The 14,765-nt window shown below is 36.4% G+C and overlaps 1 protein-coding gene and 1 long non-coding RNA gene across 6 annotated transcripts in view; one reads left to right on the top strand and one right to left on the bottom strand.

Moving 5' to 3' along the window:
- plxnb1b (plexin b1b) overlaps positions 1–14,765 on the top strand; it is a 308,635-nt gene that overhangs the window by 274,224 nt on the left and 19,646 nt on the right. For all 5 annotated transcript variants that reach the window (XM_039771079.1, XM_039771083.1, XM_039771080.1 and 2 more), the window contains 10 exons: positions 150–255; positions 721–857; positions 2,379–2,555; positions 2,689–2,881; positions 3,370–3,606; positions 8,356–8,532; positions 8,773–8,921; positions 9,874–9,974; positions 11,316–11,533; positions 14,376–14,554. In XM_039771079.1, coding sequence (XP_039627013.1) covers positions 150–255; positions 721–857; positions 2,379–2,555; positions 2,689–2,881; positions 3,370–3,606; positions 8,356–8,532; positions 8,773–8,921; positions 9,874–9,974; positions 11,316–11,533; positions 14,376–14,554 — 1,674 coding nt within the window. The remainder of the gene's footprint in view (positions 1–149; positions 256–720; positions 858–2,378; positions 2,556–2,688; positions 2,882–3,369; positions 3,607–8,355; positions 8,533–8,772; positions 8,922–9,873; positions 9,975–11,315; positions 11,534–14,375; positions 14,555–14,765) is intronic.
- Positions 1–14,765, bottom strand: part of LOC120540377 — a 196,207-nt gene that overhangs the window by 47,589 nt on the left and 133,853 nt on the right. The gene's annotated exons all lie outside the window — the stretch shown is intronic.

Genomic DNA, 14,765 nt, shown 5'->3' on the forward strand with positions numbered 1-14,765 from the left:
CAGCTTGCTGAAACACCTGTGTCTATGTTATCATTAGCCACATCTGAAAAATCATAGGCAGAGTAGAAAATCAGTATAATTACAGTATACATGATATAACATTAATGCAAATACGCTTCACTGATAAAATATGACTTTTATTTTCACAGAATTGTCTGTATCACTACAGCCAGTGATGGCCCAAAATCTGGTCATGTGTCTGTTGAGGTGAATGGAGGTGGACATGGTGACTCTACACAAGTTTTTACCTATCAAGTAAGCATAGCCATTTACCCCCTAGTATTTTATTCAGTTATGTCACAATGTTTTGCTGAATGTCTTTGATGTTTAGAAAATGAAGTGTTTTGCCATAACCTAAAAAGATTAACTAACTGGACAATGTTTCTAATATGTTCTCTTTCTTTTACATTTTGGAGGTCATTATTTGAATTGGCCCTGTATTGATATTGTTTAAAAATATTAGCCAAAATATCACTGACCTATGTGAAGGCAAGTACTGTTAGTTAGGGATTGTGTAGCAGCCATTTTATCCACTTTAAACCTTTTTAGCAAAAAATCTGGCCATAGGGAATATCCAAGGCTAATTTCTTACACATTGACATTGTTTTAATAATATAGATTTTATTGGTAATGAGATATAAAATGTGCAGTATTTCTCTTATGATGAAGTGAATGTTTAATTGTTAGCTGTGAGCTCAAATTTAATATACTTTGACTTAGGACCCTGTTTTGGATAGCATTACCCCACTGAGGGGCCCTAAAGCTGGTGGAACCAATCTCACTATCAGAGGTGCCAAGTTGCTGACAGGACGACCCAGTGAGATAAGCATTTTTGTAGGAGACGTCCCTTGTGCCATGTGAGTGCTGACACATTTAATATGTCAAAAAAATTGTATTAAGTAGTAAGTTCTGTGAAATTCTTTTCCCATTTTAGTGGAAGAAGGTTTCTTTTATGAAAAGACGCTAAAGTCTTATCCATACAGTATCACTTTTAGCTTTGTGATAATACAAGGAATTAAATTGCCTTTCCTGAATCATATTGTATAAATAACAAGAAGGAAATAAAATGAAAGTAGCAGATCCATTTTACGTGTGTATATTTAATGTTTGTGTATGTACAAGCTATACAACTCAAATATATTCGAGTCTGAAATGATTGTGTATATCAGTATATGTTCAAATTTTGGGGATCCAAACCACCCATTATCCACAGTGCTTCTCTGCACATTACATGAAATTCACTGCTTTTATATTCAGGCTTTATAGCTGGACCATCAGCATTATAATATTGTGCCAATGGCAGTGAGTACCCTATAGTGTTTAGCAGCTTCTAAAGGCTAACAGAATATATAAGTAAAAAAAATAAATATATATATATATACACACACATTCTGTGCTACTCCTCTAACAATGGTTGAAATTGAAGTAATCAATGTAGACCTCAGCATTAACATTTGCAATGCACCTTGCAATGCATACATGCATGTCTTGTGTTATGGGATTTGTAAAAGCAGTGTCAATTTTTGTTACGTGCCACCTATTGGAATAACAAGTGTAGTGTATTTTATTTATATAAATGTTTAAGCTGAGCCATCTTTTGGAATGACAGAGACATAGCATCCAGACAGACACACAGACACCTTATCCTTTTATTAAGGTTGATTATTCTAATAGGAACAGATGAGCAAAGGTGAAGGATTGGTGCACTGAATGATTGTCCCCATATATTGTGAAGGTTGAGCAATAAAAGCTTTCACCAAAGGATTTCTTTATAGACAGAAGTCTGACCAAACTGTGCCTTTTATGAGGTTTGGTGAGGTGAAAGTGGGGGATTCAGGTATCTAAAAACTGGAAGTGACATCCTACATCATTGGCCTGTGATAGATGTATGTACAGTATGTATGTATGTGTGTTTGTGTGTGATTTATGTAATCAAACACCTATCTGTGTACTTGTAAACTGTGTTTATATGTATGTGTCTGTCTTTATAGTCATTTATGTTGTGTACTTTGGGTTTTTGAGTTTTATTAAAATGTCCTCTATTTTGTTTCAACTGTCCTTATAAATGTGTACAGCTGTCTGGGGTGTTAGTGTAAAGTGTGGTATATTAAAATGAATACTACCTTTCACAGTAAAGTCTTTATCACTTTTTTCTGTGACACTGTCTATATTAATAATTCCTAGCTTTTCATTTCATTAACAGGATCCATTGAATATTTAGTAAATTGTGAATATATTAAAATATAACTTTGTATTATTGTAAACCTAATTAGCAATTGCATTGTGTTTGGCATATCTGTTTAGTTAATCTTCATCTGTGTATAGTCATCTTTCATAGTTTTTTTCCATTTTCTTTTCCATGGGTGATTTTTCCAAAGACCCTCTGTGCTCCATGAAGATAAGATAGAATGCTTGACAGGAAAAAGTAACGGCACAGCAGAAGCTACTGTTACCATCCGCTATGGGCAGAAAGAAAGGCACCTGCAAAATACTTTCTACCACTACACTGAAGACCCCAACATTACTCAGGCAGGCCCATCCAGGAGCTTTTTATGGTAATGGTAGTCTTTTCTCGCTTTCTTAATATTGTGAAAGCCTGTGATCTTGCTTTTCACATAATGCTCTTTTTTATTTAAACCCAAGTGCAAATACAGATAAATTGCATACTTTTTCCCCCCCTTTCTCCAGTGGAGGGCGTATGATTCATGTATTCGGAAGCACCCTGGATGTCGTTCAGCAGCCGAAAATCCAGGTGACCATTTCTCCAAAAGAGTCCTGGAGAACTAGGAGGGCAGCTTTGCTTAGTAGGTTGCTAAAACGACACCGCCGGATTGTTCCCGATGCCAGATATCCCCAGAACACTGAATGTTTTCATCAACAGGTAAGCCATGCAGTGTGTGTGTGTGTGTGTGTTTTTTCCTTGCATATTTCCTTGATGAGAGGTTGTTCATTTTGGACTGAAGCTTGAAGTATTCCCTTTTAGAATATGTGTATTTCATTTATTAATTAAAAGTGGATGGTCTTTTCCAAAATTTTTTACTAAGGCCTAAGGATTGAAAGGCAAGGATGTGCTTGTTGGATTTTTCTTGAGTAGCAGGACACAATACCAAGAGCAGAGCTAGAAATATTGAAGAGTTAAAACAGGATGCAAATTCAGAGACCATTAACCTAATTATATACTGTGTTTAAGCACTTTGTAATCATGGCTTCGTCATACCTCAAGTAAATTGTTTTCAAATGAAAGATACTGTTCAAGTGTACTGTAGAATTTCTTATATATGTGAATATAGTATTTGTTACATTTTTCATTTGTATAGACATTTTGTATCTATTATAACAGCAACATTTATGCTTTTACATTTTGTTCAGTTTATAGAAACCTGTACTGTCAACTCTTCTTCGCTGATTTTGTGTAAAACCCCAGCAATTGACTCGGTTCCACAAAATGCTGAAGTGAAATTGGAGTTCATAATGGACAACCTGCGATTTGACTTCAATTCAGTCAGTCAGACTAGCTTCTCATATGAGGATAATCCTGTTTTGAAGAACCTGAGTGATAGCAGCAAGCCATATCGCCACACATCAGGCAGTGTCATCTCCGTTGAGGTAAAAGCTTTTAATTTGGTTATAACAGAGAAGGTTTTTTTTACTCTTTTATGGCCCTTTCAAGTATTTTTTTAACCAAGTTTTCCTTTGTGATTCTTGTTAACATAATTCATGTTTTTGTGTTTTGTTTTTTTGATGTAGACTGTTCTGGTATTATTTTTAATATAATTTTAATTTGTATAATTTATAGATGTTTTGAGTTAGAGGCCAAGGGTTAACATAAAGATGATTTAAAAAATATCATCCCACCATCTTACATCTGAGGGCTGTTTTTTTATTTTTATTATTATTTTATTTTCCTTCTTGTTGTACTACTGTTTATGTAGCACGGGTTTAAGGTAGGATGTTTCATGTTTGATCATTGTGGCTGCTTTATTCTAAAGTGAGCTTGGCAAAACTGAAATATTGCTTTATAACAATGACTGTGTTAACTGCATCTTTTCTAGGTTCCCAAAGTCAGCCAGGTACAATGAAACCTCGGTTCAGTCAAGTCTCTGAACACGTACAAATTGGGTTACGACCAAAAAGTTCGCCAATCTTTTGCATCTGTTCACGACCACACACTCGGTGTACGAACAAGCCAGATTCCCTTTTGGTTTGTGCGTGCCGATGATTTCCACATGTGTTCATTCTCTCCCTATGCATTCCCTGTGCAGCGAGAGAGAGAGAGAGACACACATACATACACACACACACACACACACACACGAGAGAGAGAGGGCTGGACACATAAGGCCGAGAAGGCAGTTAAAGAATGCACCAGGCTTGTTTTTAAAGAGACAGATCCGAGCATGGTTTTAACCTCGTATTTAATGAAGACTTTTTTCTGTTGGATTTTAACCTCCACTTCTGTTTACAGCAATCAGTTCGTAGTGTGCATTGTTGCAATGTTACTTTTCTTGGTGGTTTATTAAATTACGGATTTTTCAAATGTTTATTTTTTTCGCGTGCTTAAAACTTATTTAAAATAAAGTGTTTTTAGCGAGCGGTTCGTACCGCTATAGCGCAAACTCTTGCAGTGTTAGTTTTCTCTGTTGTTCAAGGTTTTCTCAGTGTTATTCAATGTTTTTATATTTAGTTTACTATTACGCTGTGCATTCTATGGTATATTTAACTATATTTGTGCTTAAAAATCTTTAAAAAATATATATTTACATACAGTTTGTACGGTCTGGAACGGATTAATTGTATTTACATACAATCCTATGGGGGAAATTACTTTGGGTCACGACCAAATCGGGTTACAACCAGTGTTTTGGAACGAATTATGGTTGTGACCTGAGGTTCCACTGTACTGCGTTGACAAGGCAGAATCCAGTATGAGTCAAACGAGTAACAAAGAAATTGCTCAGTCCAAAAAGTTTGTTTTAAAAGTTTAGTGAAAATATAAAAAAGGAACAAGTCACAAAATTTCATAAAAAATGTTATTACACATGCAGAATGAAAAACAAAAGGGAATAAAGGTTTCTTCTCTGTTTCATTATGATTTTAGCTTTCTCTTGTTAAACTTCAGTTACTTTTCTATGGCAAACTATCAGCTTCACTTTAGTACCTCAATACATTCATTACAGTTTGAAACTGTTTGTCCTGCATGCCTTACCATCAACAAGGCAGATCTTAAACTACAAATATTACATTTTCAATTTAGCTTGTGGGGGTTATAATAAAACCTCCCATTGACAATGCACTAATATATAGGCAAACATTTTAACATAACTAAGAAAATACTAATAAACAATGTGCTCTTACATCTGTTGTATTATTAGGAAGTTTTTACTGAAGTTTAGTTCAACAGATCAGTTTTTCGAGAGCTCAGACAGTCTGTCTTTTGTGGTGGCCCTTATCACTAGAATTACCAGAGCCTACGAAAAATTTGTAGATCTGTCCCACCTTAAAACACACCACACCTCTCCGTCAGCGTTTTTTGTCCTTAAAATGTGTCGATAAGCAGCCAGCAGCCTGCTATCACATCCCCCATCGGCGCACAGTTTTCTCAGCTCAAGTCGGTTTACCTGCGTGTCAGTTGCTTGAGTGAGTTTTATAGAGTTTATAGAGTGAGAAGTCAAGCAAAATGACACCTTTTATAAATACTATATCGTTATTTGGAACACATGCATTTCATGAAAGGATAAAACTGAATAAAAAAAAAGCAAAGCTAACCTTTACAAGTATCATAAATGTACACCGGCTGTTACAGACTGAAATCAAATGTATGTTTTTATTCTAAAATAGTAAGAATAAGAGCAGCTTACTTCTGAAAACGCACTCGTCCGGGACCGAACCCATGAAGTTTTGATTACCAGTCAACAGTTGATACTGTTGCGCCACCGAAGCGGTTGTAGCAAATGTGTGTCAATGTCGCACCCTAATACAGGTTATTTTTCTGCAGTTATATTCTTGAATAGAAGTGCATTTGTTCTGTTACAGTATATTTGTACCTTTTGTGAAAGTGTTTCTTTGATATTTGGAATTCAGGCTTCACACATTATACAGTTCATGTCTACATTTTGTCAATTATTACTAAAACATGAAAAACATTTCTGTTTTAACGAATTTGTTTACATAGATCGTTGTAGACACGGAACACACATGAAATGCATGTGTTCCAAATAACAATATAGTATTTATAAAAGGTGTCATTTTGCTTGACTTCTCACTCTATACAACTCTAAGCAACTGACACGCAGGTAAACCGACTTGAGCTGAGAAAACTGTGCAGCGGTGGGGTGATGTGATAGTAGGCAGCTTGCTGCTTATCGACACATTTACAGGACAAAAGACACTGATGGAGAGGTGCAAAGCGATTTAAGGTGGCATGGATCTATGAGTTTTTTCGTAGGCTCTGATAATTCTAGTGTTATGCGCTAGTTATTGTGAGTTGGCACCAGAAACTAATAAATGTGCAGGCATCAATAAACTTAGAAGTGAAAGTTAATAAGGATGACCTCAAACTTGAACCAACAATACTGTTTGACCCACTATAGTTACATACTGTGTGCAGCCCTCTAGCAGCTAGACAAGAAGGTGCTGCCCTCTGACCTCTAACTCCCCCACCACTAGATGATCTAGCAGTCCCGGCACATGTTTTCTGTCTTCCGTTGTCTTGAAGAAAAGTGCGCATTTGGAGACAGGGGCACTAGTCTTTGGTTAGAGGGTCTGACTCCCCTAGTTCAAGTATCCGGGGAAAGTATTGCCAGCTTCCTACTAATCAGGTCATATTGGACTTGGCAGTCAAATTGGGCTTTTTGCTGCCTTAAATCTCCTGCCCTAACCACTACACTACCGTGCCACTAGTTCTTGATAGATACATTTGTTTGTTGTTAATTGTAATTTGTGTTGTATCTTCTGTGACATTCAACCATATACTGTATTGTAATTGCATGTGTTTATACTAGTGAGACTAGCCACATACCCCTTTTGTCATGTAATGACAGCAAATAGAATTTTAATTGAAATTTTTATAAACAGAAGATTTTAAATATCACTTTATTGAATACAATTGAGGTAATTGAGAAAGAAGAGTCTTAATGCCAGATACCAGATATTTTATCTTTAATTAGTTCCCAGGTGATAGTTTGTAATAGTTAAAAATCCTTTCATCTTTGATGTTTTGTCATAGTTAGATGTTTAAAATTCCTTTTAATTTCTGCAAAGGCTACAGTGCTGCTGTCTTTATGATTTTTGTGACTTTTAAATTCAAGTAAAATCAAGTGGCTTGTCAAACCATTCATACACTGTATATGCGCATATAGTTGTCTGAATTAATGCTTCACGGGACCACAGTGCAACATTTTCACAAATAGTGTATTAGAACAGTCTTACAAGAACAGGCCCTTCAGCCAAATAAAGCTCACCAGTCCTATCCTCTTCTTTGTTTTAAAATAACATCAAGTCCTGCATAGTATATACATATACAACATAACACATGAAAAGTGCAAGACAAGTGTAAAAAAAATATACCATACTAGTTTTACTACCCAGTCAAGCTGAATATTCATTAGTTTTCCTCTCGATCTTATTACTTGATCTCATGCATCAGAAGAATCAAAATGAACAGTAGACTAGTCAACTATGGTAAATTTTCTAAACCGTAATAATTTAAAAAAATCAGAAATAGTATATTAGTCAATTGGTTTGTATACATAAAATTCACACAAATTACAAAGGTTTTTGAAGAAATAGTGATGATGCTGTATAAATTTGCATCAAGATGTTAATCATCGAAAATTTGGAATTGGGGAAAAAAAAAAGTAAAAAGATCTACTCCTATCTGCTGTTCCTTTCTTCAATGGTTTCATTCCTTGCAGTGTTTCATTGTGAGAAGGAAGAAATCTGTACAAGCCCATTTTGACATGCATTATCTTTAGACCCCCAGCATTTGGAAATTATGAAGACAGTACCAAGCAGATGAAAACCGTTGTAATCACTACATAACTATGTTATATACATTCACTTTTCTGTTTTTACGAATGATTGATAATGTTAAGCACAGTTAATAAGCAGGTCAGCATACTTAGTTCACCATTTTCTGTGTTGTGTTTGCTTAACAATAGGGCTTTCCTTTTAGACAGATAGATCAGAGAGAGAAAGACAGACAGAACTTTATTTGTTTCAAGGGGACGTTTGGCATTTCATTAGTTCTTCTGTGCCTGACTGTATTTGGAGCCAGCAAGTGTTGATGCATAAGGCACCTTAAACTATACAGAATATCTGGTTATTGATTTGTTTTTTATGTGTTTGCATAACTAGGGAGAAAATCTGGACCTGGCAATCTCCAAAGATGAGGTTTTGGCCCTGATTGGTGATGGAATATGTGCAATGAAGACATTAACTAGAAATCACCTCTACTGTGAGCCTCCCCTAGAGCAACCTTCACCAAGAGGAAGAAAGAAGAGAGATATATCCGATTCTCTGCCAGAGTTCATTGTAAGCATAACTGTTTGGTATTTTTGCTTTTTATGATAACTTGGGTAAATTTATGTTCCACTTGCTGTGCCGTTCTGTTGGTAAACCATCAACACAGCAGTAATGAGGATGTGTTGGGAAATCCAATATTCAAATTTAAAAGATAGTCAGACTTGTGTTTTAACGTTTTTTTACTAAGTATGGGCCTCTAAGCTACTTAACCTGTTTCCTTCACCTTCACCACTGCTATCTAAATTTCAGGTCTTCATGGGCAATTTGAAATTCACTCTGGGAAAAGTCCAGTATGACACTCCGAGTCCATCCACTTTTCCACTGGAGGCACAGATTGGAGTAGGAGTAGGTGCTTCTATTGTTGCTCTTATTGTCCTCATCATAGTCCTCATATACAGGTAATTGTGTATGTTTTTAATTGAACAAAATGCTATACACCATTCTTCCAACACTGCTGAAATGTGATCTGATTGCAGTTTTATTTTCCCACCTTTCAGTGCAGTGCCTGTTAGGGATGTGAATAAAAACTGTTTAAATGTTTGGATTATTTGAAAATGAAAACTATTTGTTCAAGTATTTGTACATGTATGCCTCCCTTACACAGCCTCCTTCGTGCGATGTTCTTCTGACTTCCAGCATGACATGAATGAGCAAGAATGAGAAAAATGTACTGACTGCAGTCAATACAAGGATGTAGACCGCCATCTTTCTTATCAAAAGGAAAAAACCTGCCCCAAGCAAGCGATTGGATGGAGCTATAAACCATTTTCTAACTTCTTCTGTATGAATATGCTTAATGTCTCACTCTGAGGCTTAGACAGGCCCTAAATGTTAGCTTAGGAGCACCAGGTGGAATCGCCACCTGAAAATCTTTTTGATGTCTAGTATTTCTAATCTCAGTATGGACTTTCATGCTCACCACAGTAAAGAAAAAACCCTCTAGTCTTTCATTCAAATGCGTTGTGGGCAGCATTTAGTGCCACTGTTGTTGGCCATCATTGACAGTGCATACAGTTGTAAAGGAGCTCATACTTTTTTGGATGTTGAGACGAAAAACATATTTGTCCTGTTCCAAAATGAGAATAGATATTATCAATTTACATAGGGCTCCAGAAGATGTTTATCAGGAGATACCTCCAAACTCTGAAATTTTTTCCGTCTTGCTCATTTATCTTATGGAGTAGAAATGATTGTAATCTCTATAGTGAAAATATAAAGTTGCCTTAAAAAATTACTACAGAGAAAGGATATTTTTGACTTGGAAAATGCGGTAAATTAAATGTGTTGAAAGAAATTCTAATCAAAGATTAAAAGAGCTTTTTTTTTTTTTCTCAATTTTCAATCTTGAAGGAGGAAAAGCAAACAGGCCCTGCGAGATTATAAAAAGGTCCAGATTCAGCTTGAAAATTTGGAGACCAGCGTGAGAGATCGCTGCAAGAAAGAGTTCACTGGTATGTATTAGTTATACATGTATAATGTCAAAATTTTAATTCATCATGGAAACACTGGTGGAGTTTAGTCACTTGGAATATGAGCTTCAGGTGTTTGTCCTAATTTTACAGCTTCAAATAGGAAAGATGCACATAATATGCAAATAAATGTCAAGAAAAGAAAAACAACATTTATTTATATAGCACATTTTCATACAAATAATGCAGCTCAAAGTGCTTTACGATGAAGAAAGAGAAAAAAGACAAAATAAATATGCATTAAAATAAGGGAACACTAATTAACATAGAATAAAAGTAAGGTCCGATGGCAGAAGGACAGAAAAAAATAAAAAAAACTTCCATGGTATAACAATGCTAGAAGATTTTTTAACTATCTTTCAGGTGTGACTGTGTCCGCAGCAGCAGCTCTCACCTTAATATTAACATTTTCCTCCTTACTATTTACATTATTCTCACTGTTGTAGTAAGCACTACAAACACTCTGGTTGCTTAGAATGTTTGTACATTTTGAAGCTGCTGATGAAACAAAGAAGCGTTTTTTAACAATATGCTTCTCGTGAATAAAATACTGGGCTTGCCCACTCCCCTGTGTTACTGTGCCAACATTGTATAATAAGTTCAAATAAAAACATTACCATACATGTACAGTAGCTTTGACAGGTTGAATGCTACTACCAAAATAAAAAGATTGTTTTAAAGAATGTTTTGCATTATTTGAGATTATACTGTTACATGAAGTTAGTAATTTTAGAAAATAAAACCTTGATTTAAAGTTTTTGTTTTTCTTTACGTTATTTTAGACCGTCATAAGGTAAATATAACTGGCATCACAGCTTTTTTCACATACTAAATACTGGTAATGGTGTCACAGTACAGCCACGGCTCAATTAAATCTTTTTGTGAGTTAAAAGTAACATTCATTCTCATTATTGTGATTCAGTTCTCACAAGTAGGTTTAACTCGCCTCTAACGCTAATTTCTGCCGTGTCAAGTTGTCACTTTTAAGGTTTTTGTATCACTATTACCGGAAACAGTACAATGACATTTAGAGCGTGGAGTGCAGCCTTAGTGCAAGTAGGAAGCATATTATCACTGACACATTTTGCATTAGAACTATTCTTAAAAGTATTCAGCATTATGTCCTATGGTACTAAAACAAAAAAATAAAATAAAATGGCAGAAGAATAACTTCATGTCATTATTGTTGTGATTTATCTATTTTCTCTCTTAACAATGAATACGCATACAATATATGCAGTAACAGACTAAACGATTCATTAAGGTAAGATGGGGGAAGACTTTTGATTGAATTTCAGCTGACTTTCTGATTATGCCTTGCAGACTTGATGACAGAGATGATGGACATGTCCAGTGATCTGGTAGGAACTGGAATCCCTTTTCTTGATTATAAAATGTATGCAGAACGGATATTCTTTCCTGGCCACCGGGAGTCTCCTCTACGTCGGGATCTAGATGTGCAGGACTGTCGTCGACAAACTGTAGAACAAGGACTTGTCCAGCTGTCTAACCTACTTAACAGCAAACTATTTCTGACTAAGGTAAGCAAACTGAATAAATTGAATTCAAAACTTCAGAAATGGATTTTCACACGGTTCATAAGTAATCCATGTATATTTCAAGGAGACAAGTAACATGCTGTTTTCACAATTGGTTAGTTATTAAACTTTCATACATTGCTGTTGGCAAAAATAAAAGAGGGTGTAGAGTTTCTTTGCATCTCAGAGCTGATTTACATTTTGTGCAATGTACAGTAAATTAAGGCTGATCTGGATAAGGATAGCATAGTATATTGCAAACCATGAAGCATTTAAAGATTGTACACCATTGCTTTATGGGAACATGAAATAGCAATACAGCTCTGCTGTATATATGACAAGCAGAGTTATTTTTCAAAATACACCCTTTCACAAATCGGTTTAGGATTCATCATTCTTTCTACCCACCTGCTATCCTCCTGTATCTACAGCTGTAGTCATTGCATCAACTGTAGACCAGCTGCTGTTTGTCATACTGCTACTGTAGTTGCCATCTTGCTTTCTAACTAAATGTAGTGTATTGTTTACTGTGCTGTACAATTAGTTTTTTTCCCTATTGTATGAAATTGTCATTTATTAGTAATAGTGCGGATATCTTGTGTAGTGATTTTTCTGTCACTTTGATTAAGGTATCATCATTATAATACTACAATTATTATTTTAATATATGACATTTGTGAAACATGAAAAGGCTGACTTTGTCTACCAGCTTTAAGAGAGAAGTGGTTACAAGCAATAGAAATGTGAGAATCTACAGTGCATCCGGAAAGTATTCACTTTTTCCACATTTTGTTATGTTACAGTCTTATTCCAAAATTGATTAAATTCATTTTTTCCTCAGAATTCTGCACACAACACCCCATAATGACAACGTGAAAAAGGTTTACTTGGGATTTTTGCAAATTTATTAAAAATTTAAAAATTGAGAAATCACATGTACATAAGTATTCACAGCCTTTGCCATAAAGCTCCAAATTGAGCTCAGGTGCATCCTGTTTTCCCTGATCATCTTTGAGATGTTTCTGCAGGTTCATTGGAGTCCACCTGTGGTCAATTCAGTTGATTGGACATGATTTGGAAAGGCACACACCTGTCTATAGAAGGTCACACAGTTGACAGTTCATGTCAGAGCACAAACCAAGCATGAAGTCAAAGGAATTGTCTGTAGACCTCCGAGACAGGATTGTCTCGAGGCACAAATCTGGGGAAGGTTACAGAAAAATTTCTGCTGCTTTGAAGGTCCCAATGAGCACAGTGGCCTCCATCATCCGTAAGTGGAAGAAGTTTGAAACCACCAGGACTCTTCCTAGAGCTGGCCGGCCATCTAAACTGAGCGATCTGGGGAGAAGGGCCTTAGTCAGGGAGGTGACCAAGAACCCGATGGTCACTCTGTCAGAGCTCCAGAGGTCCTCTGTGGAGAGAGGAGAACCTTCCAGAACGACAACCATCTCTGCAGCAATCCACCAATCAGGCTTGTATGGTAGAGTGGCCAGACAGAAGCCACTCCTTAGCAAAAGACACATGGCAGCCCACCTGGAGTTTGCCAAAAGGCACCTGAAGAACTCTCAGACCATGAGAAACAAAATTCTGTGGTCTGATGAGACAAAGATTGAACTCTTTGGTGTGAATGCCAGGCGTCACGTTTAAAGGAAACCAGGCACTGCTCATCACCAGGCCAATACCATCCCTACAGTAAAGCATGGTGGTGGCAGCATCATTCTCTGGGGATGTTTTTCAGAGGCAGGAACTGGAAGACTAGTCAGGATAAAGGGAAAGATGACTGCAGCAATGTACAGAGACATCCTGGATGAAAACCTGCTCCAGAGCGCTCTTGACCTCAGACTGGTGCGACGGTTCATCTTTCAGCAGGACAACGACCCTAAGCACACAGCCAAGATATCAAAGGAGTGGCTTCAGGACAACTCTGTGAATGTCCTTGAGTGGCCCAGCCAGAGCTCAGACTTGAATCCGATTGAACATCTCTGGAGAGATCTTAAAATGGCTGTGCACTGACGCTTCCCATCCAACCTGATGGAGCTTGAGAGGTGCTGCAAAGAGGAATGGGCGAAACTGGCCAAGGATAGGTGTGCCAAGCTTGTGGCATCATATTCAAAAAGACTTGAGGCTGTAATTGCTGCCAAAGGTGCATCGACAAAGTATTGAGCAAAGGCTGTGAATACTTATGTACGTGTGATTTCTCAGTTTTTTTATTTTTAATAAATTTGCAAAAACTAAGTAAACTTTTTTCATGTTGTCATTATGGGGTGTTGTGTGTAGAATTCTGAGGGAAAAAAAATGAATTTAATCCATTTTGGAATAAGGCTGTAACGTAACAAAATGTGGAAAAAGTGATGCGCTGTGAATACTTTCCGGATGCACTGTAAAATTGCCACTTGTTTGCACACTTCGAATATTGTCTATGTCTTTTTCAGCCTTCTTAGTATTTGTATCCCTCCAAGTTTGATGTTGTCTGCATATTTCACAGGTTTACTAATTATGTCATAATATTTGTCATTAATATAAGTTAAAACCAGTAAAAGGTCTAGGAACAGATTTCTGACTTACTCCAATGGTGACCTCAACCACTGTGGAGCCTTCACCACTTATCTGTACTGTTTGTCTCCTGTCTGTTTACCAACTTAAAATCCAGTTTCGTATGTTATCTGGAATGTCATTGATGTCTAGCTTTAAAAGTAATCAACAATGTGGAAATGTATCAAATGCTTTTTGAAAGTCAAAGTAAATTGTGCTGTACATGTTGATGTCATGTACTATTCCATGGGTCTACTCGGATTTCAAAAATTTCAAATCAAATGAATAATCTGTTTGTGGTATTTTTCTTTAGTTTATCCACACACTGGAGTGTCAGCGCACCTTTTCCCCTCGAGATCGGGCCTATGTGGCTTCCTTGCTGACCGTCTCTCTCCATGGCAAGCTGGAATACTTCACAGACATCCTGAAAACTTTGCTTAATGACTTAGTGGAGCAGTATGTTGCAAAGAATCCTAAACTGATGCTAAGGAGGTACATTTAAGTTTTAAAGCAATAATATGAGTAACATGTTAGACTTAACTTAAAAAAGATTTAAAACAGGCTATTAAATTTTGCTATTCATTGAGAATGAGATATCGAGTATTCGAGTATTGAATATTCGAGGTATGATGGTGCAGCTGGGATGTGTATTAGCTTATGCACCACCAGTTGTTTCAGGTTATTGTGTATTTTCCAGATATTT

The sequence above is a fragment of the Polypterus senegalus genome, chromosome 12 (genome assembly GCF_016835505.1).
Source record: "Polypterus senegalus isolate Bchr_013 chromosome 12, ASM1683550v1, whole genome shotgun sequence".
NCBI lineage: Eukaryota > Metazoa > Chordata > Cladistia > Polypteriformes > Polypteridae > Polypterus > Polypterus senegalus.